This window comes from Amblyraja radiata, chromosome 29 (genome assembly GCF_010909765.2).
Source record: "Amblyraja radiata isolate CabotCenter1 chromosome 29, sAmbRad1.1.pri, whole genome shotgun sequence".
Classification (NCBI taxonomy): domain Eukaryota; kingdom Metazoa; phylum Chordata; class Chondrichthyes; order Rajiformes; family Rajidae; genus Amblyraja; species Amblyraja radiata.
The window spans coordinates 32,720,000-32,730,792 of record NC_045984.1 but is presented as its reverse complement, the minus strand read 5'-3'; the positions used below and the strand labels follow the sequence as shown (position 1 = coordinate 32,730,792).

General features: G+C 49.7%; 1 protein-coding gene across 1 annotated transcript in view; it reads right to left on the bottom strand.

Moving 5' to 3' along the window:
* Positions 1-2,230: 2,230 nt before the first annotated feature.
* LOC116989638 (arrestin domain-containing protein 2-like) overlaps positions 2,231-10,793 on the bottom strand; it is a 10,700-nt gene continuing 2,137 nt past the window's right edge. The window contains exons 2-7 of the mRNA XM_033047205.1: positions 8,414-8,603; positions 7,494-7,596; positions 7,052-7,305; positions 6,269-6,431; positions 5,254-5,417; positions 2,231-3,549 (exon numbers count right to left, since the gene is read on the bottom strand). Coding sequence (XP_032903096.1) covers positions 3,496-3,549; positions 5,254-5,417; positions 6,269-6,431; positions 7,052-7,305; positions 7,494-7,596; positions 8,414-8,603 — 928 coding nt within the window. The 3' untranslated portion in view covers positions 2,231-3,495. The remainder of the gene's footprint in view (positions 3,550-5,253; positions 5,418-6,268; positions 6,432-7,051; positions 7,306-7,493; positions 7,597-8,413; positions 8,604-10,793) is intronic.

The following is a 10,793-nucleotide window of genomic DNA, read 5'->3' as shown; positions in this document are numbered from 1 at the left end:
ATTGGCCTTCATCAGTCAGAGTATTGAGTACAGAGGATTGGGAGACAAAAATGCTGGAGAAACTCAGCGGGTGAGGCAGCATCTATGGAGCGAAGGAATAGGTGACGTTTCGGGTCTCGACCCGAAACGTCACCCATTCCTTCGCTCCATAGATGCTGCCTCACCCGGAAGGGTCTCAACCCGAAACGTCACCTATTCCTTCGCTCCATAGATGCTGCCTCACCAGCTGAGTTTCTCCAGCATTTTTGTCTACCTTCAATTTTAAAAAAACAGATAGGAGGGGGGTGTTGAAGGGGAGGGTACTGTGGCAATGTTTACACACTGTGGCAGAACTTTAAGGGCCTGTCCCACTTGGCCATTTTTTCGGCGACTGTCCGGCATCATATCAGGGTCGGCAAAAGATTTTGAACATTTCAAAATCCAGCGGCGACAAAAAAAATGTTGCGGCACTTGAGTAAACACCGCGCGCCGATACGTCATCACACCGCGAATTTTTCAGTGTCCAGATACGTCATTCAATGCTGCCGGTAGTCGCCGAAAAAAATTGCCAAGTTGGACAGGCCCTTTAGGGACTATCGCAATGTTTAAGAAACATTTAGACAGGTACATGGATAGGACAGGTTTGGAGGGATATGGGCCAAACACAGGCAGGTGCGACTAGTGTGGATGGGGCATGTTGGTCGGCATGGGCAATAGCGGAGTCAGGGGATATGGGGAGAAAGCGGGAACGGGGTACCGATTGGGGATGATCAGCCACGATCACATTGAATGGCGTTGCTGGCTCGAAGGGCCGAATGGCCTACTCCTGCATCTATTGTCTATTGACTCTGGCCACGGATCAGTCATCTTTTCACCGAATGGCAGAACAGACAAAGGGTGAATGATAAACTGCCTCTTGTTATCATGTTCGATTGTTGAGGTGGTGAGTGACCCAGTGCACGAGTCAGTGCGAATCCTGGTGATGAGGGCCAGTGGAATGTTTTGCATGAATAAGGCCATGAATTGAACCATTCTGGGGCTTCCCGACAGTAATGAGGTAAGCTGAAATGGACACGAGAAGTCTTGCATGCTTGGACGAACAAGCCCATCACGCCCGACTAGATGGCAACCAGCCCCTTGCCAAACCGAGACCCTTCCCACTGTGAAGACCATTTGTGCTGGAGGTCAGGACCTCACCAAACAACATGGGTCATAGAAACATAGAAAATAGGTGCAGGTGTAGGCCATTCGGCCCTTTGGGCCAGCGCACCGCCATTCAATATGATGATGGCTGATCATCCAAAACCAGTACCCTGTTCCTGCTTTCTCCCCATATCCCCTGATTTTGTACAATTGGTCCCAGCTGACAAGTGAAGGAAGCCTCCAGGTATTCTTCCCATCTGGTTAGTTTATTTTAGTTTGTTTTACAGACACAGCTCGGAAACAGGCCCACCTAGTTTCAGAGCGACCATCGAGTTTCCCCACAAACTAACACTATCCTAAACACACTCGGGACAATTTACAATTTCACCAAAGCCAATTAACCTACAAACTTGCACGTCTTTGGAGTGTGGGAGGAAACCTGGAGCAACCGGAGAAAACCCACGCAGGCCACGGGGAGAACGTGCAAACTCCGTACAGACAGCGCCCGTGGTCAGGATAGAACCCGGGTCTCTGGCGCCGTGAGGCAGCAGCTCTACCCGCTGCGCCACCGTGCCGCCCCCAGCATGAATTCAGAAGCCAAGAGAGAAAAGAAAATGACATCACCATAGGAACAATATTTAGAAATATTTTATTGTAAAGAAAGATACAAAAATATATATTTTTACAAAGATTTTAACGGTTTGAAAAGCATCTTAGATTTGTTACACAAAATGGAAGATATATTCTCAATCTTCCTCGCTATAATTGGAAACATTTCCTTCAAACCAAGCAATTGGCCGTTTATAGTTGGCATTATCCCCGCAGTTTTACACTTCTTCTCTCTCTCCTCATCTCAACCAATTGGAAAATCCTAAGTCCGTCTTATCTCCACCGTTATCACGACTAATTCTCGAAGAAATACAAAATAGAATTTCAAATATAAATGCACCCCTGACTTTACTCGAGTATCTGCTCTTAGCAGTTTGCTGGAGACTTGTTTTTTAATAATCCTGGATGGTTGGCAATCTTAATCACCTATCACCACACTGGGGCAACAAGCCACCAGCATGCGTTGTAATTACATTAGCTAAGAATCTCATTTTTAAAAAATCTAAAAAATGATAGGCAAGGTATAGATAAAAAAAATCAGAGATCGATATTCATCAGTATATGTCACTGAAAGTCTTAAGTAAATGCACAGAGCTCTCCTGTTTCTAAGGCTGGAGGGCCTGTAGGCACCAGCTGGTTATAGGCACAGCTCCAGTATGGAGATGGTCAACTATCCTCTATATCATTGAATTTACAGTCAAGGCCATTGTAAAGGATGCCCAGTAACGGCATCTCTCCTGTCCACTCCCCCCCCCCCCCCCCCCCCCCCCTCGTGGTCCACTTTGTACATCTTTCATCTTTAAACGCAAGGAATAACAACCCAAATAGAAAATAGCACAGATCCAAGAAGCCAGCTATACTAAATATTATTCCCCAGGTCAATATTCCACATCAGACAGCTCTGGCCTTCTTGGAACTTGGACTGGGTGGTCGGGTCAAGGAGGTTGGATGGAAGAGCAGCTGGCACGTTGTGTGTTTTAAAAAAAACAAACTTTTCTTTAAAACTCTTCTCTGCACTGGAGGCCAGACTCTCTCACCGTGACTGTGCCACCCCTCCTCAGTCTATGGAATGGTCCATGCATCCTAACCACTAAAGCAGGTTAACCAGTCGCAGTGTGAAGACAAACACATGGTGCCCACAGAACAGGGAGATATCGGACGGGATTAGTCCAGCAACAGGATGGTCTCCACTTTTCTCTGGTCCATGTGCAAGTTTCCAGAACATCAGCTTCATGGTGGTAGCTGCCCAGCTGCCCCAGGTAGACAGACATCCCTTAGGCCCACTCCCCCATGCTCCCTGATAGCCCTCCACCCCACCTTTGCAAGACTGGCCAAGCGCCAGCTCCCTCCTGGTAAACATGGGCGACCCAAGAGTGGCCAGGGCAGCGGGCTTGCCGGCTTCAGATCTACGAGTGGCCAACTCCGACCTCCACCCATTCCCCCCCCCCCCCCCCCCCCCCCCCCCCCTCGTGGTACGGGACCACTCCGTCAGACGCCGAGCTCAGCCGAGCGGAACACAGACAGTAGATGACAAACAGCGCAGAGAGAGGCAAAGGTGATCCAGAATCAGGCGTGTGGCGCATCCAGCAGTCAGAAGGCCACGCTCTCCTCCCTTCCCGAAGCTGCCCCATTCACCTTCAGGCAGCGACGTCTCGAGCGTCCACTCGAGGTGCCGGCAGCGGCCGAGGCTTTGAAGGTGCATTTTAAATCTCGCTTCTGCTTGGTTTCTATTATTTTCCTGCCCAAAGTCACGCAGAGAAGTCTTCAGCAGGTCATGCATCTCCGACGCATCTCCGATCTCTGGGGGTGGGGATCAATCTGGGGAGGAAGAGCACAGCAAGATAAGTGACCATGCCCGAGGCTCAGCAGAGTAGCGGTTCACAACAGGGTGTGCACCGACCACAAGCAGCAATGCAGGTTGGTGAGCTCACTATAAACAGCAAGCTAAGCACACCGATGTTGCTTTAAACGAAAGGCAGTGGTGTTGACCTTACAATAGCTTGGTTAGACCACGGCAGGAGCAGTTTAAGAATGAACTGCAGATGCTGGAAAAAAATCGAAGGTAGACAAAAATGCTGGAGAAACTCAGCGGGTGAGGCAGCATCTCGACCCAAAAACGTCGCCCATTCCTTCGCTCCATAGACGCTGCCTCACCCGCTGAGTTTCTGCAGCAATTTTGTGTCTGGCTTGGGTGTAAACCAGCATCTGCAGTTCCTTCTTAAACATCTCTGGAAAACATGGGTAGGTGACGTTCTTCAGACCGGATGGGTGGTGGACAGAAGAACTGGCTCCTCAGATGCTGCCTCACCCACTGTTTCTCCAGCATTTTTGTCTACACCCAGAACACTGGATGGTTCTGGATTTCCATTTGATATCAAGGCAACAATACTTTATAGTGAACTCTTAATTATGGAAGGGTAATGGCGGGATGATTCATGAACAAGATAGAAGTGTGTTTCATTGTCATTCGGATTGTCGGGGAACGAGATATTGCTTAACTCTTGCCCCGAGGGTGTTCTCTGGAGTTGTTTTCTAAGATTTGCTACAGTAACGTCAGATGGAATTTGAAGACGAAACCAGGGAGATCGCTGGCCACCGCCCCAGGACAATCTAGATCACCAGCACGATAGTGACATTGGAAAGGCAGAACTCCCACACACTCTTCAACTGGGCAGAGAAGACCAAGGGGCCTCTCCGTTAGAACACCAAGATTGAGAGGCGGTTCGATCAATGACGACACAGTCCCACTAGCGAGGCTTTCATTATCAGACGGCTGGGATTCTAGGGGAATCATTGACCTTCCTCAGTCAGTGGACTGGATGTGGAGAGGATGTGTCCACTCGTGGGAGAGTCTAGGACCAGAGGTCACAGCCTCAGAATTAAAGGACGTTCTCTTAGGAAGGAGATGAGGAGGAATTTCTTTAGTCAGAGGGTGGTGAATCTGTGGAACACTTTGCCACAGACGGCTGTGGAGGCCAAGTCAGTCGATATTTTTTTAAGGCAGAGATAGATAGATTCTTGATCAGTACGGGTGTCAGAGGGTAGGGGGAGAAGGCAGGAGAATGGGGTGAGGAAGGAGAGATAGATTGAATGGTAGAGTAGACCTGATGGGTCGAATGGCCTAATTCTACTCCTATTTCTTATGACCTTATGGCTGAATATAGAAGTTGTGGATAGATGCAGTTAAATTGCCAGAGTGACTGTAATGGGACAAAGTGACTCTAAACTCTAACCTTGGATCAAATGAATGTTGGATAAAACTCCAGAGAGCAAAGAGAGTAGATTGGAGGCCAATATTTTTAAAGCGGATATTGGCAGGTACTTGATCAGTAAAGGTGTCAAAGGTCACGGGGAGAGGGTGGGAGAGTGTGGGGTCGAGTGGGAGAGATAGATCAGCCATGATTGAATGACGGAGTAGACTGGATGGGCCGAATGGCCTAATCCCGCTGCTATGACATATGAACGCACGCCCAACAGACCGCTTGCGACGTGAACGCGGTTGCAAGACCAGGCACGCCTCACCTCAGAGTAAAGGGGCGGAGGGCGGTTTCGGAACTCCTGCACGTAGACAAAGAAGGGATGCTCCAACATTCCCCCGTGCTCCTCCAGGCTCTCGGGAACAGACATGCGTTGGTCGGACTGGCTGGCATCTTCCTCAGAAACCACCTCCAGGTAGTCAGGAGGAGCTGCAAGGGAAAACGACCATGTCAGGATAAACGGGAAGGGCGTTTGGTTCATAGAGATACAGCACGGAAGCAGGCCCTTTGGCCCACCGAGTCCCATCCCCGCACACTAACACTATCCTACACACTCTGGGGACAATTTACAATGATATAAAAAGCCAATTAGCCTACAAACCTGCATGTCTTTGGAGGAGGGAATGGGGACAGGGACAGAGGATAAGCCTGAAAATCTCACAAGGGCTTCCCAAGGAGAGTGCAGCGTAGGTTTACAAGGTTAATTCCCGGGATGGCAGGACTGTCATATGCTGAGAGAATGGAGCGGCTGGGCTTGTACACTCTGGAGTTCAGAAGGATGAGAGGATATCTTATTGAAACATATAAGATTATTAAGGGTTTGGACAGAGGCAGGAAACATGTTCCCGATGTTGGGGGAGTCCAGAACCAGGGGCCACAGTTTAAGAATAAGGGGTAAAAGCCATTTAGAACGGAGACGAGGAAACACTTTTTCTCAGACAGTTGCGAGTCTGTGGAATTCTCTGCCTCAGGTGGGTTCTCTGGATACTTTCAAGAGAGAGCTAGATAGGATTCTTAAAGATAGCGGAGAAGGCAGAAATGGGGTACTGATTCTGGATGATCAGCCATGATCACATTGAATGGTAGTGCTGGCTCGAAGGGCCGAATACCTACTCCTGCACCTATTGTCCATTGATCAGCCATGATCACATTGAATGGCGGTGGTGGCTGGAAGGGCCGAATGGCCTGCTACTGCATCAATTGTCTATTGAGACCTCTCACTGTGACTCAAGCTGGGGGGGGGGGGGGGGGGGGGGGGGGGTAGAGGGCGAGGGACTCACGTTCTGGTCTCTCTGGGAGGGTGAGACGTAGCCAGTCTATGTCCATGCTGTACTGGCTTCCCACGCTGGACGAGCGGCTTCCGAACGGATGTAGCGGGATGGTGCCGATGACCAGAGGCAGCTCCAACGACAGCTTGGACATTCCTGGGATCTCAACGTAAATCTGGCGCGGATCAAAAGGTCAAATTGTCCCATTACACAAAGCCCCAAGCCAACATTCCCTACAGACCGACCCCAAAGTCTAACATGGGCTGTGAATGGCAGGACCCTGGGGGATTGCTGGAGGACAGGGGGATCTGGGCGTGCTGGTACATCGCTTCTTGATGGTTGAGTAGCAGGTGGTCAAAAAGCCACTTGGCACATTGGCCTTCATCAGTCAGAGTATTGAGTACAGAGGTTTGGTAGACAAAATTGCTGGAGAACCTCAGCGGGTGCGGCAGCATCAATCTCGACCCGAAACGTCGCCTATTTCCTTCGCTCCATAGATGCTGCCTCACCTGCTGAGTTTCTTCAGAAATTTTGTCTACCTGCGATTTTCCAGCATCTGCAGTTCCTTCTTGAACAGGTATGTGACTAGGACAGGTGTAGAGGGATATTGTCCAAACGCAGGCAGGTGGGACTAGCGTAGCTGGGGCATGTTGGCCAGTGCGGGCAAGTTGGGCCGAAGGGCCTGTTTACCAGCGGTCTCACTCGGTGACCTGCGCTGCGGTCATTCTGCGCCTCCTTTCCCCCACCCCACGTGCTGGTGCCAGGGTTGACCCTGGGACGTTAGTCTAGACGTACCCGCAGCGCGTAGTCCACACGGATCACACGGCACTTGAGAGTGGGCGAGACGGGCGGGATCTTGAGGGGACGGCCGTGCCACGTGCCCCTTTTCCGCGGGGCCACCCCCTCGCCGTGCAGCGTGGCCACCACCGACTTCTTCTGCTTGGTGGTGCCGCGGGCGCTGAACGTCTGCATCTGGATGATGGCCGCCTTGGGAGTGACTGTGCGCGAGCAGCAATTGTCCACTTCAGCGAAGATCGGGATCACCTCACCTGTGGCCAGAGAGCGAGGGTTAATGTGCGTCACGACCCAAAGCGCCACCCACTCACAAGTGATAGGAGCACAGGTAGGCCATTCGGCCCATCAGGTCTACTCCCACGGCTAACCAATCTCTCCCTTTTTACCTCATTCTCCTGCCTTCTCCCCATAAACCCCCGACTACGGAAGATAACCCTCTTACCTGGTGTGTAGCCTTTCCGGTCAATCTTTGCAGTCAGAGCCAGGTGGCCGAGGTTGCAGTACCACACATGAGCCAACTTCTCCTTTGTCCCAGCTTGTGGAGCCTAGCAGGATGAAGGGAGACCATTGTGAGTGGCAGAGAGAGAGAGAGAACAGCCCATTCTCACACGTACATTAAACGACTCTCGACCAAAGACAGACACAAAGTGCTGGAGTAACACAGCGGGTCAGGCAGCATCTCTGAAGAAAAAGGTTGGGTGATGTTTTCGGGAAGAAAGGTCCTAATCCGAAACATCACCCATCCTTTTTCTCCGGAGATGCTGCCTGTCCCGCTGGGTTACTCCAGCACTCTGTGGCAATCATGACTATAAACCAGCATCTGCAGTCCCTGGTTTGCTCATTAAGTCTTTTTTTAAGTTTAGTTTGGAGGTACAGCGTGGAAACAGGCCACTCGGCCCACTGAGTTGATGCTGACCGCCAATCACACTTCTGTACTAGTTTTCCGGCCAGGGGGGAATCTACAGAGGCAACTATCCTACAAACCTGCACGTCAGGAAACCGGAGCACCCGGAGGGACCCCAGTTCTCTGCTTCATTCTAATCAACCTGCACTCCCTTTGCTGAGGAAGCTCAGAGCCAACGATCGCAACTTCACACAGTGTCTGACTGGATGGGCGTTTAAGAAGGAACTGCAGATGCCGGAAAATCTAAGGTAGACAGATATGCTGGAGAAACTCAGCGGGTGAGGCAGCATCTATGGAGCGAAGGAATAGGCGACGTTTCGGGTCGAGACCCTTCTTCAGACCGGATGGGCAGTGGATGGACAGAAGAACTGCCTATACCCCGAGCGTCCCCCACCCCCCCCTTCAGACGGAGGGCCCTTGTACATGAGCATGTTGACTGTGGTCTCTGCGTTTCTTACCAGCAACGAGGGCGTGTTGATGTCAATGGGTTCAATCACGGTGAATTCTCGCTTGATTTTCTTCACCGTGGCCCAAGGTCGGTGAAGCTTGGCCTTGACCCAGTACCGCACGCTGCCGTGCTTGCCTTCAAACGACGTCACCAGGTTCCTGCATTGCGGGAAAGACAAAAGACCACGTGTCAAAAACAATCTTTAATCCTTTCCCGACTTGTAGGATCATTCATTTAAATGTTTCCCAGTGCAGCTATGGTTCCTGTGATGAAAACTTTAACTGAGGGGGAACATCTCTTCCAATGACCACCACCTCTATATTTGAGTATAGGAGCAGGGAGGTTCTACTGCAGTTGTACAGGGTCTTGGTGAGACCACACCTGGAGTATTGCGTACAGTTTTGGTCTCCTAATCTGAGGAAAGACATTCTTGCCATAGAGGGAGTACAGAGAAGGTTCACCAGACTGATTCCTGGGATGGCAGGACTTTCATATGAAGAATAGACTGGATAGACTCGGCTTGTACTCGCTAGAATTTAGAAAATTGAAGGGGGGGATCTTATAGAAACTTACAAAATTCTTAAGGGGTTGGACAGGCTAGACGCAGGAAGATTATTCCCGATTATTTGGGAAAAATCTTCCCCTCATATCTTTCATTCATTGGATACGGAATGGGAGGGGGAGTGTCGCCTATTCCTTCGCTCCATAGATGCTGCCTCACCCGCTGAGTTTCTCCAGCATTTTTGTCCACCTTCTGGAGTCTGTAGTGAACTTCCCCCATTACTGTTTCAGTTTCAGTTTAGTTTATTGTCACGTATACCAAGTTACAGTGAAATGTTTTTGTTACGTCAGCAGAAAGACAATACATGATTACAATCGAGCCATTTACAGATCAGAGTTAAATAAGAAATGTTGCTGCAGGAAGAGAGGTTTAAGAGCGTGGAATGATTGTAAATATGAGTTTGTAGATGTGCTTCTGTGGCAGCACGTGAATAGTTGCCACCAGGGTTGGTCACCGTCTAGAAGTACATCAGTGGTTGGAATGAATGCTAGATGTGTAATCTTGGTTCCCTCTGAATCCATCCTTTCACTAAACTAAACTAAACTAAACTAAACCAAACTTACAAAATTCTTAAGGGGTTGGACAGGCTAGATGCAGGAAGATTGTTCCCGATGTTGGGGAAGTCCAGAACAAAGGGTCACAGTTTAAGGATAAGGGGGAAGTCTTTTAGGACCGAGATGAGAATTTTTTTTTTCACACAGAGAGTGGTGAATCTGTGGAATTCTCTGCCACAGAAGGTAGTTGAGGCCACAGTTCATTGGCTATATTTAAGAGGGAGTTAGATGTGGCCCTTGTGGCTAAAGGGATCAGGGGGTATGGAGAGAAGGCAGGGATGGGATACTGAGTTGGATGATCAGCCATGATCATATTGAATGGCGGTGCAGGCTCGAAGGGCCGAATGGCCTACTCCTGCACCTATTGTCTATGTTTCATTTTACCAATATGACGACCAAAGATCCTACAGCGAGCAAGAAAAAGACGCAGTACGGTCATGGGCAGTTTCGTGGGTAATTTTCGGCCCCATTTCGGTAACCGGCTTCCGTCTCCGCACCAAAGATCCCACAGCGGAGCAAAGATACTAGTGCGGAGACGGAAGCCGGTTACGGAAACATCCTCGTAAAAATAAAAGTTATTTGGGAAAAATCTTCCCCTCATTTTCAGATTTTAAATTTATTAACACAAACTGTTCCCCCGCAACGTTGATTACACTGCGAGTCGGGTCGGGTCCGGTTACGGAAATGGATGGAAAAAAAGGCGCACGTTCCGCTCCGTTGCATACTACACGTCAGCCCATTGCATTTAGCAGGAGTGGTCTATCTTGCTCCGCTATAGGGTCTTTGATGACAACCAGTACAGTCTGAAGAAGGGTCTCGACCTGAAACGTCACCCATTCCTTCTCTCCAGAGATGCTGCCTGTCCCGCTGAGTTACTCCAGCTTTTTGTGTCTGTCTATACCCAATACTTTGCTGTCTACTCCCTTCATCCCACCTCCCTAGACCTCGTTCTTTGTTGTCCATTCTTCCAACGAGGCTCAAAATTTAAACTTAATTAACCAGCATCTGAGATATATACAAATCTCTCTTCAGACTTCAGAGATACAGCGTGGAAACAGGCCCTTCGTCCCACCGTGGCCGTGCCAACCAGTGATCACTCCATACACAAACTAGCAATACCCTACACACACACACACACACTAGGGACAATTTTAGACAATAGACAATAGGTGCAGGAGTAGGCCATTCGGCCCTCTGAGCCAGCACCGCCATTCAATGTGATCATGGCTGATCAGAATCAGAATAGATTAATCAATTAACCTGTACGTCTTGGA